The sequence below is a fragment of the Pseudonaja textilis genome, chromosome 1 (assembly GCF_049901715.1).
Source record: "Pseudonaja textilis isolate UNSWEBS1 chromosome 1, rPseTex1.2, whole genome shotgun sequence".
Taxonomy (NCBI): Eukaryota; Metazoa; Chordata; class Lepidosauria; order Squamata; family Elapidae; genus Pseudonaja; species Pseudonaja textilis.
In genome coordinates this window covers 25,801,032-25,817,164 of record NC_141990.1, presented here as the reverse complement: position 1 = coordinate 25,817,164, position 16,133 = coordinate 25,801,032, and the positions used below count along the sequence as shown (strand labels likewise).

The window sequence follows — 16,133 nt, the reverse complement described above, 5'->3', positions numbered from 1 at the left end:
AAATAAAGAATGATCGATAGGTAGGAAAAGGGGATGGGGAATTTTCCTGCAGACTTTTTTTTGGAATTTTCCCAGGGTCTCAGGTCTGTGGGATTTAAAATTATGAGTTTGGTGGTCCCTGAGGTCCAAAAGGTTGGCAACCTCTGGTCTAGAAGACCTCCAAGTTCCCTTCCAATGCTGTTTATAATATATTGATCTGGAGGGAGTGGTTCATTTAACTCTTTTCCACATGCTGCTGCTGCTATGATCTAGCCAATCCAGCGGTCATCATCAGAAATGATGAAGGGAATGTATGAATTCTTAAAATTATGCAAATTGTAAAGTGCTGATGTTTGCATTAAAATAATATTGAGTTGTGAAATGTGCAAATCCAGGTGCTTTCTGAGCAAATAGCCACATCAACTCTCATCTGCCAATGCTTATACATCAATATATTATTACCCTGCGCAAAAGCATCACTTAAATATGCACTACAATTGCTGTGAGGCTGGAATCAGTTATAGTTTCTTTTCCCCTTTGAAGGTCAAACAGTTTTTTGAGATAATTTGATATTTTTGATTTCAGTAGCTCTTTTGTTTGAAAGTTGACAATTATTCCGCTGATTCTCAAAACAAACACCTTGTAGGCACCCCACCCTCTATGAGATGAGTTTACCGCTGGTATTTGTGGTGGAGGACAGCCTCTCAATGAGGAAGGTCACAGGTTTGGTTACCAGCATCACCAGATAGAGCTCAGAAATTCATCAGAAATCCTACAAAAGTATTGGTAGGCAGCATAGAACAAATTTTACATTCTTCCTAAAGTGAAGGGTCAGAAAAAGCTGGTGTGAACAAATGGTTTGATGAACAGAGCTTGCATGAGGGCTAATAAATACAAATTCTGGTGGCTGCTATTAAAATGAATATTGATTTCCAATCTGATGTTAATCTACCCCGTTAATTCTTCTTTACATGTGGCTTTTCAGTTCCAATTTTTTTTATTTAAAAAAGAGCATCTTTTACCCAAAATCAGGCAAAGCAGGCAGGCAGATTGAATTGCTCACAGAATCACACACATTCAGAGATTCAGAGATCTATCTATCTGCCATCGGCTAGCTCAGTCTGTCACATAAAATTTGCTTGCCATGAGTCTGCACTGAATAATAGAACCTTCAGCCCTAAGGAAAGTTCAGCTGTGTTTAAAAGCAGAGCTGAAGATCTAAAGACTAGCTAGAAAACAAGAAATGCAACCATTTCCTGCTTCCTAGCTAATCTAAATCTCCCAGCACAGCAGAACAGCTGATGGTCGGAAAAAGGAAAAATAGCAATTTAGCAGGCAAGTTTGCTGGGTAAGGAGTGAGTGGGTGGGGAGGGTTCCTGTGGGCCATGTGGGCAGCACAGCCTTGTTTTTCTGTGCAGCCTGGATTAATTGCTTTGGGGGGGGGGGTGCTCTGGGGGTGAGATTTCTCTGCGGGCCACCAAAACGGTTGGTGACCCCTGGTCCAGCTGACATTTCTCATGCTTTCTAAAAGGACAATTTCCATGCAGCTAATTGTAGGCAGCAGTGAAACCTTGTTATACAGGTAGTCCTCAACTTACAACAGTTTGTTTAGTAATCGTTTGAAATTACAGTGGCACTGAAAAAAAGTGACATGACCGTTTTTTACACTTGTGTCTGTTGCAGCATCACCATCATTGGTGGGATTCCAATTTTTTTACTACCAGTTCTGTGGCCGTGGCTTGGTGGGTGTGGTTAGGTGGGCATGGCCACGTGACTGGGTGGACATGGCTTTTTTTTTGCAGCCACCCTCCGACCCTTTTGGGGGCTTTCTGGGTCTCAGAGGAGCCTCTAGGGGGGTGATTTTGCTCCTAGAAGGTTCCTCTGGGGCTCAGGAAGAAAAAAAAAGCCGAGCATGGGAGGGGCACCCAGCACCCCTCCATGCTCTGTTTTGGGACCTTCCTGGCCTCAGAAGAAGCCTCTAGGGGGGCATTTTTGCTCCCAGAAGGCTTCTCTGGGGCTCAGGAAAGCAAAAAAATGGAGGGGGGCTGAGTCTTTCCTTCCTGGGCCTCAGGAAGGTATAAAGGTATAAAGCTGATCGTATAAACAGCTGATTGTCGGGAGGGAAGAAAAGGAAAGAAATACCTTAAGGGGCAAGTGTCAGGCGGGCGGGGTGAGCGAGCATTGGGTAGGTGGGGCAAGTGAGCCTGCGGTGACTGGGCAACCGGGTCGGGGGCATGGCCAGCCAGCACTTACTACCCATTTGGTGATCCACGCCAAATCCTTGCTACTGGTTCACCAGATCCGATGCAAACTGGCTGAATACCACCACTGATCCCCATGGTCACATGATCAAAATTTGGACGCTTGGCAACTGACTCACATTTATGACCGTTGCAGTGTCCCAGAGTCATATGATCTACCTTTTGCAGCCTTCTGACAAGCAAAACCTTAACAAAACCGCAATGATTCACTTAACAAGTGTGGCAAGAAAAGTTGTAAAATGGGGCAAAACCTACTGAACACATGTCTCGCTTAGCAACAGAAACTTTAGGTTCAATTGTGGTTGTAAGTCGAAGACTGCCTGTATTTATTTCATGCTCCTTATTTTACATGATTTAGGCCTTAGTAGTTATATTGCCAAAGCCAAATAAGACATAGTTTGTAGCAAACCAGCCAACACACAAACAAATAATTCAGCAGGATTCATTATATAGAAGAAACGTATTTATATACAATAATATAAAACATGATACATGTATACAATAACCATGCAGCTCTTGCAATGTGGTAGAGAGAAGAAGTAGCAAGTACAAGCACTTTTAAGCAGAGACAAATGAACTCTCCTATACACAGAACAGTTAAGCTAAGCCACGCCCAGGCTCCAAGCGGTCTCAGTGGCTCACATAACTTTGTCTCAGTCACCAAACAGTCCCCATTGGCTGATTCATTGCCATGGCTATTCCAGTTCATAAATTCTTATACACTGACAGAATATACTATTAAAGCCCCTTCTTATAAGATTACCACATGATGACTTATACTTAATCCTTAACCTAGGCTTCAAAATATTGTGTAGATGTATTTTCTTAGTATTAGTAAATAATATTGGTGAACAGAGAAAAATATGAGTTTCAAAATAGTCTTGTTTATAGGGAGAGGACTGTCTAGTTCCTCAAGGTTTTTGTCACAATAAATCAATATACGAGACGACTTTCTTGATTGGCTTTAACTCAATGCTGTCCCTATATAATGCCTCAAGATGCAGAAGTTTGTTTAAGGCTAAACAGTCTCCTCTTAACTCCTCTCTTCTTTTCTCTCCAGTGCTGATGGAGAGTTTGCTGTCACCCATATGATAAAGGCTCACCTTTTCTCAAACGGCAGTGTGAAGTGGGTGCCGCCAGCCATTTATAAGAGCTCCTGCAGCATTGATGTAACCTTCTTCCCCTTTGATCAACAGAACTGCAAAATGAAATTTGGTTCATGGACTTATGACAAGGCCAAGATTGATTTGGAAAGCATGGAGCACCACGTTGACCTTAAGGACTACTGGGAAAGTGGGGAATGGGCCATTATCAGTGCAGTGGGCACTTATAATACCAAGAAATATGATTGTTGCAGTGAGATCTATCCTGATATCACTTATAGTTTCATCATCCGCCGTTTGCCTCTCTTCTACACCATTAATCTCATTATCCCTTGCCTTCTAATTTCCTGCTTGACCGTGTTGGTCTTCTACTTGCCATCCGACTGTGGTGAGAAGATCACCCTGTGCATCTCTGTCCTTCTGTCCCTCACTGTCTTTCTCCTACTTATCACTGAAATCATCCCATCCACATCCCTAGTTATCCCACTGATTGGCGAATATTTGCTTTTCACCATGATCTTTGTCACCCTCTCCATTGTCATCACAGTCTTTGTTCTCAACGTCCATCATCGCTCACCCAGTACTCACAAGATGCCACACTGGGTCCAGAATGTTTTTCTGCATTTCATTCCCCGCTGGCTCTTCATGAAACGCCCTCCAGTAATAGCTTCAGGGTTGAGGGTGACCAGTGAAGAAGTAATTGCACAATACGACATGCCTCCAGCAAATCTCAGCACTTCACGGTGTTGGCTGGAGACAGACGTAGATGATAGGTGGGATGAGGAAGAGGAGAATCATGAAGAGATGATTCAGGCTGCCCGGCTACCCCTGCAAAGCAACTGCCACCACCAATGCCTTCAATATCGCTACACCAGTGCTCAACATCTGGGAAGACGATTTGTGGAACTGGTTCATCGCCCAGCTACTATCAAGACAGAAAGTTCAGCTTCATCTGAGCAGAGCATCCAGCTGTCTCCAAGCATCTTGAAGGCACTGGAAGGGGTGCACTTCATAGCAAATCACTTGAGGGCTGAGGATGCAGATTTCTCGGTGAGTTGCTAAGTCTGAGATACTAAGAACAATTTTTCTGGATTAGAACTTTGGCCTACTCAGTCCATCTTTTGTCATATATCCCCAGCTCTGAGGAATATTGTCCCAGCTTCCACTTAAATCATGTGGAATCACTTAAATTCAGTAGCCTGAAGACTCGTCTGCAAGAGTGTTCTTAGCCCTTAGGCTTAGACCAAGAATCTAAGATGGAATTAGATCTAAGAGAGAAATCAGCCTAGCAGAGTAGAAGGATAGTAGAAGGTAGACAACCTTTTGTGAAAAAAGGGAAGCAGGAAGGAATATAATTTGACTTAGTGCAAAATCACAAATCCCAATATTAACACAGTAATTCAAGGACAAATACTTTTGTGAACTTCTCCCACTCAACCCACAATGTATATTTTGTTTTTGCTGACTCATTTAACTTATTCTACAGTATTTTTATTTGCGCATAAGAATAATTAGGTTTAATGGGCTTATGCTGATTCAGCCTGCATTGGACTGCACTGTTAATTTATAATTCCATTGTCTGCCAGATATGGCATCCAGTCTTCGTTTTAACCTTAGGAGCTCCTTCCAGCTGAAACGTCACTGGAATTTTACAAGGTGTTCCTTTTCTTTTCAGAAAGAATCGACAAATTGAAATGATCCATTTTGTTGAGAAATGGCTTTCACGCCACCTGAAGATATGTGTGTGTGTGTGTGTGTGTGTGTGTGTGTGTGTGTGAGAGAGAGAGAGAGAGAGAGAGATGGGACTGGAGGGCTCATCTAGTTATAGGCTATGCAGAACTTTTTTGTTTCCACCCATCTTCCTGAAGGAAGGAAATATCTTAGTTAGTTTTTTCCTTAAAACTGGTTTGTGAAAGAGACCCGAGGCTTTTAGCAGCCTGATCCAGTTACTCAGCCATAAACTGGAAAATAATATCAACAATACAGCTCTATGGCACCACCTCCTAGCTCTAATTACAGTCTCCAACTATGGCAATTTTAAGACTTGTGGACTTCAACTCTCAGAATTCCCCAGCCAGCCATGCTGGGGAAAGGTTGGAGACCCCTGCAAGATCCCCTTAAAGTTGCCAAGGTTGAAGATGTCTGCAAAGTTGGAGACCCGTGCAACACCTTGCCAAAGTTGAAGTCCAGAAATCTTAAAGTTGTCAAGGTTGGAGACCCCTGTAGTAATTTTGATGTCTGTGGCTAGAGAACAGCAGTCCTTTCTCCTTCTGGTAAGATAAAAACTGAAGCATCAGTTCTTTGATTTAAAAGTGATTTTTTTTAACAGTAAGAAAAAAGAAACAGCTAAATGTTCAATTGCAACTGGATAGAAAAGGCATTTAACACAGGTAAAAATGTCACTAGTAGCTCTAATATCAGCCTCTCCTCCTAGGCACCCATGGTGGGATGATGGATCGATAGATATAAAAGCAGGTATCAGGCATCCAAAATTGGCCTCATCCAATTGTTTCTAATCATCCTAGAGATTGGTCTGCTGGAAATGGATGCTAAGGATGCTATCCTTACCCTGAAGAGGCTCACAACCTTCAATTATGGCAGGGACATGCCTCCTAACTATTTTTAAATATTATGCTCTCCTGGTGCTGTTTTTGTCTTATTTCCATCCCACAGCAGCAGTAGTTTAAATTTGTCCTAAGGGATTCTAGTTCCTTCCCTAACACAGTTTTTGCATATTAGGATAAATCACAGCCAACGTGGTCAATGATGTTTTCAGTGACTGGAATCTGCCCAACCACTGTTGTCCACTTTGTCTGGTGTCACCACACCTCTTTCTTTCAACCGTTAGGCATTTTCCTCCATTATTCTGCTTTTGGCTTGAGGACAGCTTGGAAACTTCCCAGCCAGTTCTGCAAGAACTGACCAGTGGACTTACACAGGCAAATCCACAATCCAGTTTAGCCACCTCTCTATTTTAATTGCTATAGAACCAGTGTAATCATCAATTAAGAGAAAAAAGGAAAATGGTGGGATGAAAGAGGGTATATGAAGATTTCCTCTCTTGTCCTACCATTTCAGACCATAAGTTATCCTCTCTTTCACGTGCCATTCCTCATGGTATTATCCACTTCCAGAAGCCCAGTAACTCATGGAAACTTGCTTTTATCAGAAGTTTCTGCCACCTCATGGGTCATGTGTGGTGGTGGGAAGACTGACTTGTAAAGCAACATACACAGACACACAGACGCAGACACAGACACAGACACACACACCCCTTCATACTCTCCAGCTCTCTAGCTAGCAAATGACATTGGGAGCAAGAATCCAACTGGCTCCCTTCTGCCTCACTGGTGCAATCCCACCCATCACCAATCAGCCTGGCTATTTTGGGGCTTGTTAAACACTCTTTGAATGCATATCCACACCTGCACCTTATTGCTTAAGCAATGATGGGAAATAGAGACTTCTTTTGTTTACACAGACACACTGCCTTAAGGAATAGCTCTGGAGACCAGGCTGCTGAAAAAGATGTGATGCCACAAACAGAATGCTATATTACAATGTTTTACTGCCTTGCCTTTATTAGAGCTATTGTTGGACTGTGAATATCTTGGAGTTGACTGAAACTGAGGCAATGTAAAGCCTCATCAATCAATCAGTCAAGTAATAAAACTTGGAGGGTGGTTAAACTTTCTGTTCCAGGGGCACATCTAGCCCTGCCCAAAGTTGTCTCATCACAAATTAAGAAGTAGCATCAGCATTGGTAGATGTTTTCCAAGCTGAAGGTAATGCTCAGTGGGAAGGGAATCAAAGCCAGCAGAATCCACAACGTACTTTCTTTAATTTGCCATGTCATTAAAAGACCTTGAGGCAAAACTGTTAAGGCAGTGCCATCTCTGCTACCTTATTTTTCTACAGGCTGGAGCATTACACATTCACAATTGTGACAGAAATCTCTCAGCCAACCACAGTGGTTAGTATCACCCTTAGATCATAACTCTCCAATATCATGGGTCCAGGTGGATCTGCCCAGAGGAACTCCATCCCTGAAATTCCTTCCTGGGCAAAGTTCACTCTTCTAGCCTGGAGGGACATATTGTGATCTCATACCCTGCCTGAAAGACAGGGCTGGTAATGGTCCAGAAGAAAATATGCCTTTTGTTTATCTTTGAACACCCAATGTACAAGAGTAGGGACATTGATCTATATGGCATGTGACACTTGTTGTAGCTCTTTAAAAAAACAAAACAAAATCCCAAGGCCTCCTATTTCAGGTCATCCAATTTAGATGGATCTGTGGGCTCCAAATGAATACATCTCCCCACAGTTTGCCAAAATTATTCCCAGGCAATTTTGTTTTTCACGAATGAAGGAGAATATACTGTACGTGTTCCAGGATAATGTCATAGGATCCAATCTGGGTCAGTTACTGGGGCCAGAGGTTTGTCTTCTGAGCTTTCAGAATCATACTGGAGCCCATCTTCAGGGAACTTCTATCTAGCTAAATAAGCTGGGCTAGAGAGAAGTTCCCTAAAGATGGGATCCAGTACAAATCTGAAAGTTTGGAAGAGTTTGTTTTCCTTAATCAAAGTCTCCCAAGTCTGAAGGAACCCAACTAACTGAATAGCACATTGAATTTTCTACCCTATATTCTGTAGAGCTGCCATATCTGGAATACCAAAATCTTGACAACTACTCCGTAGATAATTATGGGATACCATAAAGCAGGGCCCCCCAAACTTGGCAACTTTAAGACTTGTGGAGTTGAAGTCCACAAGTCTTAAAGTTGCCAAATTTGGAGATCTCTGCCATAAAGTATCCTCTTTGCTGCTATTTAGTGCTCACCTGGATTTTTTACAGCCCAACCCTGTTAGTTTTACTTTCTATCTCTTTTAACTCTGATAGATAATTATTCTATGGTATGGCACATTGATACTTACTATGCCTACTTGCTCACTTAACCTGAGCCCTGGTGGTGCAGTGGTTAGAGGGCAGTACTGCAGGCTACTTCTACTGACTGCTGGTTGCCTGCAATTTGGCAGTTAAAATCTCACCAGCCTCAAGGTTGAGTCATCCTTCCATTCTTCTGAGGTCAGTAAAATGAGGACCCTGATTATTGTGGGCAATATGCTGACTCTGTAAATGCTGTAAAGTGGTATATAAGTCTAAGTACTAGTGCTAGTGCTAACCTACTGCAGCTGGGACTAAGTTACTGAAGCATTTGTGATATGTTTTTAAGTTTTCCCATCCCAATCATGGTGAATATCAGTTAAGTTGATGATTGATCACCCTGGTCATGATTTTTCATTTGTTTCAGGTCAAAGAAGATTGGAAATATGTTGCCATGGTGATTGACCGCATCTTCCTCTGGATGTTTATTTTTGTCTGTTTGCTGGGGACAATTGGACTTTTCCTTCCTCCATTTCTGGCAGGCATGATCTAGCATTGATATGCAGGATGAAGAAGCTACCTTTAAATATATCAACCCCACAGAAAGTCTCCACAAAAATGCCACCCAAACTTCAATTCGACTTCCTAAAGAAGCCAACATCAGGATCATCCTCTTGATCCAGTATCTGTTGCCCAGGAATTATTAACGTCATATAAAACCCCCAAAACTTAAACAATGAACAATAATGCAAACTTAAACAATGAACAATAATGCAAACTTAAACAATGAACAATAATGCAAACTTAAACAATGAACAATAATGCAAACTTAAACAATGAACAATAATGCAAACTTAAACAATGAACAATAATGCAAACTTAAAGAACAATAATGCAAACTTAAACAAAGACAAAAAATGCAAACTAAAACTTGAGTTTTTGTGTACCTCTTTTACATATTTTTGTTTTGCCAAAATTCAAGAGAAAATCATGCCACCAGTATGACCAGGGGCAGCTGGGTGGGGCCCAAAGGAGGCTTGTGAGCCACATATAGTGCAGTGGCCAGAACTTCTTGATGCTGTGGCTCATTAAGCTTGCCTGCTGTTATTCCAGAAAAGCCAAGGGTAAAGTTAAAAAAGCTGGTTGCAGTGGGAAAATATCACGATGAGAACTGGAATAATTTCCAAATTGGAAAAGTGCTTTGATTTAACGAAGTCTCTTTGTTACTTGCTGTTGAAGCAGCATTTAATTCTTTGTATTAGAAAAATGTGCTGGGGAGTTTCTGTGTTGAGGATTTATAAATCAAGAGAATTTCTGGAAATGCATGGAAAATATTTATTATGCAATCATTTGGTTTATACCTCATCTTCCTGCTCTGGCAAGCAGTCAGGTGGATAATAAATTTTCTATTAAGGGACTTAAAGTAGAAATGTTATTAAGATAGTAGCTAGTCATCCATACCCTCTGAGAACTACTGTTAATGAAAGTAAAAAAATGTTTCCAACATACTGCATCTTGGCTTCTGTTCCTCGATTAGGGCACAGCAACTTCTTCCAATGTGATTTTTGTTAGATATGTTAGATTGCAACTCAAAGGCTGTGCTGGTTGGGGATGATGGGAGTTGTAAGTTGGTGCATTTGGAGGGCACCACATTGGAGACGGTATGAATGCAAATTTTTTTTAAAAAAATCCCAGGCTTGATCTTTAGTATGTCGAATGCATTCCCTGGTTATTTGCTGCCTTCATGCATGAAAATTAACTGATCCATTCATTGCTGCAGATTTTCAGATAGGAGTCCTGTTGGATGTGGCCAGTCGTTTTGTTGGTGAAACACAGAGGTTTCAGGTTCGTATAGTCACTTGTTTAAATCACACCAACCGCGCCTAGGACAGGGGTGTCAAACTCATGTCATCACAGCGGTGTTATGTGACCTATTGCGATTTTTTTCTCCCTTCGCTAAACCAGCGCATGATGCATTTGGCCTGTGGGCTGCAGGTTTGACAGCCCTAGCCTAGGATTTTAAGAGACAAAGATGTCCCTGTTTAATTTGTCTATAGGCTTTCTCTGTAAATTTGAGGGGACAAGAACAAAGTTGGAAAACTTGGTTTTCAGAACATCATATTATCCTTCAAAAAAACCTGCGAGCATGAGTAATGCACACAGTTGGTAGTTATAGAAAATGGAGTAACTCTTGAATAGCACAGAGACTTCTTAGAAATTCTACTTTGAACTGCAGGCAAAAAATGTTTGCAACTATCACAGGGTAGGTGGATGGAGCAATTGATTTTCCCTTTGCTGTGGCTCCTTCTTCTGACAAACTGTCATCCTTGATGGCTTACTAGGAGTCTTGCTATCAGCAGCCTTAGCTCCTCTTTGTCAGGCTAAGTGGATGGATTCACAGGGTTAGGGTTAGGATAGGGATGGATTCACAGAGGACAAAGACAAGCAGAATGTGTGCCACCTATGATGGTCTTGAGCCAACCACTGATCATAGAAAGTTTGCAAATCATTTTACTGGCTCGTCACACTGCAGTATTGGGGATAGGATAACATCTTTGCAATCTGATTTTGAAAATGCTCCTTTTTTTACAAAACTTCAGAAAGTAGAATTGGTATTGTTGATTGAGAACCCTGTCCCACTCCTCAAATCGGATGAGTAATCTTGCCTCTGTATCAACATTTTCACTTGAATTGTATACTTGGTGGCACAATCCATCTTACTTGGTGAGATGAAAGCTCAGGGGGATCCATACAGCCAATTTTGTCACTTTTGGGGCCTGGTTCAGAGGTGGTATTCAGCAGGTTCTGACCAGTTCTGGAGAACCGGTAGCAGAAATTTTGAGTAGTTCGGAAAACTAGCAAATATCACCTCTGACTGGCCCCACCCCCATCTATTCTCTGCCTCCTGAGTCCCAGCTGATTGGCTGGGTCTTCTTTTGTTGCTCTGCACAGGAAAATGGAGCTGGAAAGCAGGTTAGTGGAGTGGGGAGGGAATGGGGATTTTGCAGTATGCTTCCCCTGCCACGCCCACCAAGCCATGCCCACCAAGCCACACCATGCCCATCAAGCCACGGCCACAGAACCAGCAGTAAAAAAATTTGAATCCCATCACTGGCCTGGTTCATATGTAAGACTAAGCCATAATGCAGGGGCAGGCAATGATTTTGGAGCCATTTTAAAAATTCGGGGCAGTGGATAAAGGTAAACAGCGACGGCATGTTGTCATTAAAATCAACACAGCCAAGTGTTTTGCTTGTTTTATGAGGTATAAAGGAACTATAAATGTTATTCCTTTAATACTTTCCACCCTGGCTCACTTTTTTTGGTTTTGTTTTCTTTTGAAGGGGTGATTAAGTCATTGATTTCACTTTTTAAAACACCTTCAAGCATTGGAAAAATGCCCACAAACTACCCATCATGCAGAGTAATTGTAAGAATCAATAATTTGCCAAGGGGTTTCCAACAGCAAGTGAATATACAACATTTTAAAAAACATTCAACGTAACCAACTTTGTTTTAATTGTTTTTCCCTTGCCTTTACATTTTTGTTTATGTGAAAATGTAATTGACCCTTAATTATCATCATTTGTATTTTTGTGCAGTTTTGGTATCTGCTTTGAGATTTTTTTGCATTGTCAGAAATAACGCACACACATCCTCGCATTTGGGCTGGAATACAATGCATGGGCTCCAGAAAATTTGAGACAATTTGAGTTTGAGACATCTTGAGACTATTAATGCTGCCTAAATGAACAACTGAAAACTTGCATATACTGTAATTCTCTGTGAATCTAGTGAACATACCAAAATATCAAGAGCAGTCTACATATGATATGTTTGAAACAGAAGTAGCTTGGCTCCATCAATAGAGTGGAAGTTGTAATAAGGTGAAGCCCGAAGAAAATCTGTGTGGAGTGGCTACTCCATGACTGTAATCATAGCTATTTTTCTATTGCATGTAGTAGCTTTCAAATCCTTTGTGCAGCAGCCTAACAGAATGATTACACCAACTATGGCAGGGGTGTCAAACTTGCGGCCACACCCACCCGTTTTAGCGAAGTGGGAAAAAGTTACGATACATCACGTGATGACAACATGACGATGTGGGTTTGACACCCCCGTTCTATGTGCAGATAGTAAAGCATGACATTGCATTATAGCACCACACCAGGTCTTTAGATAAGAAAAAAGTGTTATTCATAATGAAGAAATGGAAGTTCAGCCACTGGAGTTTTATATTTAATTTATGTCAGGCAAAATAAACAACATTGCTTTAATTTTCTGGTCAAAATCCACATAGCAAACGAAGTTTTCTAAACTTTTTTTTTAAACACATAAAGATAATATGAAGAAGTATGGATAAACTGGTGACCTCACTTAGGTCAAGAAGTATAAATACAGTACCTTGTCAATTTCTTAGGTACCTTTTCCAGCTCCCTCCCTCCCCCTCCCCCTCCCCCGGGAATGAGATACCTGCATTCAAGACAATAGAATTACATATTAATGGCTTCTAACCTTTCATACTGTGCTTGTTTTCAACAAAAAACGTCGATTTCAGTAGCAAAATGTAAGCCCCATATTTATGAGGCACAGTACCAATCCTTACCAGGAAACTTTAATTTCAAATTATAATGCAGTAGCAAATATGGGATCAGATCAGATCAGATGGGAGGGAAGATACGTTACACCCCACCCCCAGCTGTACTAATGTCATTTACATCTAAAATTGCAACTTTACACCTAAAAACCCAGAAAGATTGTGGCAGCTACGAGTAACTTTTCAAGTTAACCAGCTTATAATGGCTGAAACACCTTCAGCTTCTTCAACCCTGATGCCCTTCCGTACTTCTTATGGCTTTGTACATTTATTTGAATCTGTATAATTGACAGAGAGAGATCTATTGTTTAAACTGGTTGAAAAATTCAATAAATGAGGCTATTAAGGGAAGAAGATTTAGGGAGGGTGCACACATTCAGATATGGCCATTAAATATATGTTTCTATACAACACAGAAAGATGCACAGTCTCTTCTGAGGAACCAGCATCTCCACGGGGACATCTTCAGTCAAAATAAATGTAGCAAGACCTAGCAAACATATTCTCCCTCACTAGGCCTTTTAGAATCCTTGGATCAACCAAGGACAAATCTCTCATGTCATTTTTGGGGGGCTTATCCTGAGAACAGTGTAGAGGCTCACAAGCCACCCCACCCTGCCTTCGATTCTTTTCTCACCAGTGAGACAGACTTGATGCCAGAGGTACTGTCAAAGGAAGCCGAATATATTCAGAAGTCACTTTCTGTGATGGGACTACTGGTGCAGATTCAGAGTTCAAAGTTTGGTAGAAAGAATCCTCACCTTGGGACTGGGATCCTATCGTGCACACAGTGCCCCTTAGCAGCATGGTCCATAGAACACTGCGGAGGGGGGAAGGTTTCTTCCTTGCCCTGAGCATGGCTTCTCCGTCGCTCTCAGAAGACAGACGTGACAAAATCAAAGACACAAGCAGTTTTTGGTGAGGCAGGATGGGGGAGAGGATGTGAAAGTTGCGGAGGGACATTTTTAAAAAAATCCGTAAGTCAGCCCTCTCAATCACTCAAAAGAGACCTTCACAAGGTTGGCTCGCATCTTAGCTTGGTCCACAGCATCCAGGAGATTCTTTGCATCCACAGCCAGAGTATGTGAAGCTGTCAACATCTGGCGCTTGCATTCCTCACTCAATGAGGTCATAGAATTCTGCTGAGCCAGACGCATCTTGTTGATCAGTTCCGCAAGGTCCTTATTTAGGAGCTTCTGGGTACCCTCAATCTGCCAATGAGAAACACACAGGAATAGGTGGCCATTAAATCCAGCATTATTTCAAGGTCAATCATAACAGAATGTTTTAAGACAATCCCAGTAAACTCTTTTGGAGAAAAACACCTGATTCCATATTTATTTGCTTTGGCTTTTAGTAAAAAGAATTAATACATTCATAACACAAAAGGATATTTCATGATATATTTCAAAATCGATTAACAAACAGAACCTCAACTATGAAATACTACCAGCCTATAAAAAGCTTCTTTATGCTGAGACAAAACAACTGTTGCAAAACTGGCAAACTAAGTATTGTCTATGCTGATAAGCAGAAATTTCACAAAAGTTATCTTCTGGTGGTATTACTGACTCTCAGAATAAGTCTTTTCCAAATCTTGGATAAAAGGTTTTCACATTTCTTTGAAGAGGTGATACCAAATATTGAATCTTGGACCTTCTGCAGCAGTGGTGGGATTCATTTTTTTTATTACCGGTTCTGTGGGCGTGTCTTGGTGGGCGTGGCAGGGGAAGGATACTGTAAAATCTCCAGTCAGAAGTACTCAAAATTTCTGTACTTTGTCAGTTCTCTGAACTAGTCAAAATTTCTGCTACCAGTTCTCCAGAACTGGTCAGAACCTGTTGAATACCACCTCTGTTCTGCAGGCCAAGGAAATTCTTTGCCACTGCCTTTGATCTCTGCTCAGTTCTTGCACTAGTAGATATAAGATTTCAAATAAATTATTCTTATAACTGGCCACAATCTCTTGCCGTAAATTAGCCCAGGTTGGCAGGTCCATTTCTGTTCCCTCTTGATTTTTAAGAGGGAAGGTCTCATTTAGGAATCAGAAAGTTTTATTGTTGAGCAAGATTCACCTCAGTGCGTGAAGATGCAGGTAGAGCCGGAAGGATTTCATCCACACTCCCAATGAGTTTTCGAAGAGAAAGACCCACATCCTACAAAAGGAAGAAGTCAGAATGTAATGTGGAAATTCTTCTAGCTATTTTGGTTTGTCACATAAAGGTTCTAACTATATAGGGAACCTGCATGAATGGAAGATGCATTCTGGAAAAGAATTGTCTAGAGTGGAGTTTTTTGCAGAATCCTATGAGAACTTTATGAATTCTGTGGAAGACTGGAAAACAAATATTCTTTAGGATGCCATCTATTTTCTATGACCACAGCTTTGCTTTTTGATTTGGGCTCTAGATTTTTTTTTGTTATTTGCAGCTATGAGACCTGAATAAATTTTGACAGTCCGCTGCCAAGACATATGTCCAGCTTGCCTTGGTGGTTTTTCTGAGCTTCTGATAGGCATCTCTTATGCTCCCTTAATGATTTAATGATTCTTTCTTCAGCCGACTCTAACTGGTACTTCTTAAAGGAATACTAATAAAATGATACTGCATTTCTCAAAAAACATGATACCCCAACAATAAGCCCAAGACTGACTTTCTAAATCCTAGCACACTACTGTGCCAGCTGCCTACAACTTAGTCCCAACAGCTGGATCCTTTGTTTGTTCCTTCCTGTTCATTCTGAACTCTCTTATTTTATGGGCTTAGATTGGTTTCTACTTGAGCACAGTCTTATGTCTGTGCTACACTTCGCACAGCTTTCTTTCTTTCCATATATCATTCTGAGAACTTGTTCAGGATTGGGTCAAATAAATGTCACACGTCATACCTTAACAACCAGAATATATCGCTCAGGGGGATGGTTGCTGACTTCATTCTTCAACCGCAGGACAGCCTTCACCAGTCCCATTACATCACTGTACACAGGATCATCTGTTCGATCGAGATTGGCTGTGGGTGTTGGCTGCAGGGACATCTGAAAAAGGGGGTACACAGTTATTCTCCAATAAGCATTCCCCAATCCAGAGGCATTCCTCTTCATTATTGTTCTTGTTAGTCATACTTTTTACTTATTTTATTACCATGTAATGTAGAGTTTGAATTTCGGAAGGCTTCCTAACTGACATAACATAACAATTCGAAATGCAACAGAATATCTACCAGAATTAAGTCTGTATTTCATTTGTAACTGATATCTAATGTCTAAACTACTAACCAGGGTTTTTTATTTTTTCCTTTACCTGTA

The 16,133-nt window shown here is 41.2% G+C and overlaps 2 protein-coding genes across 12 annotated transcripts in view; one reads left to right on the top strand and one right to left on the bottom strand.

The window, feature by feature from the left end:
• Nucleotides 1-9,138, top strand: part of CHRNA2 (cholinergic receptor nicotinic alpha 2 subunit) — a 31,274-nt gene extending 22,136 nt beyond the window's left edge. For both annotated transcript variants that reach the window (XM_087929606.1, XM_087929609.1), the window contains 2 exons: nucleotides 3,301-4,393; nucleotides 8,661-9,138. In XM_087929606.1, coding sequence (XP_087785732.1) covers nucleotides 3,301-4,393; nucleotides 8,661-8,786 — 1,219 coding nt within the window. In that variant the 3' untranslated portion in view covers nucleotides 8,787-9,138. The remainder of the gene's footprint in view (nucleotides 1-3,300; nucleotides 4,394-8,660) is intronic.
• A 4,254-nt stretch (nucleotides 9,139-13,392) lies between these two features.
• Nucleotides 13,393-16,133, bottom strand: part of PTK2B (protein tyrosine kinase 2 beta) — a 111,326-nt gene continuing 108,585 nt past the window's right edge. For all 10 annotated transcript variants that reach the window (XM_087929555.1, XM_026715929.2, XM_026715930.2 and 7 more), the window contains 3 exons: nucleotides 15,717-15,863; nucleotides 14,906-14,986; nucleotides 13,393-14,041 (listed from right to left, as the gene is read on the bottom strand). In XM_087929555.1, coding sequence (XP_087785681.1) covers nucleotides 13,826-14,041; nucleotides 14,906-14,986; nucleotides 15,717-15,863 — 444 coding nt within the window. In that variant the 3' untranslated portion in view covers nucleotides 13,393-13,825. The remainder of the gene's footprint in view (nucleotides 14,042-14,905; nucleotides 14,987-15,716; nucleotides 15,864-16,133) is intronic.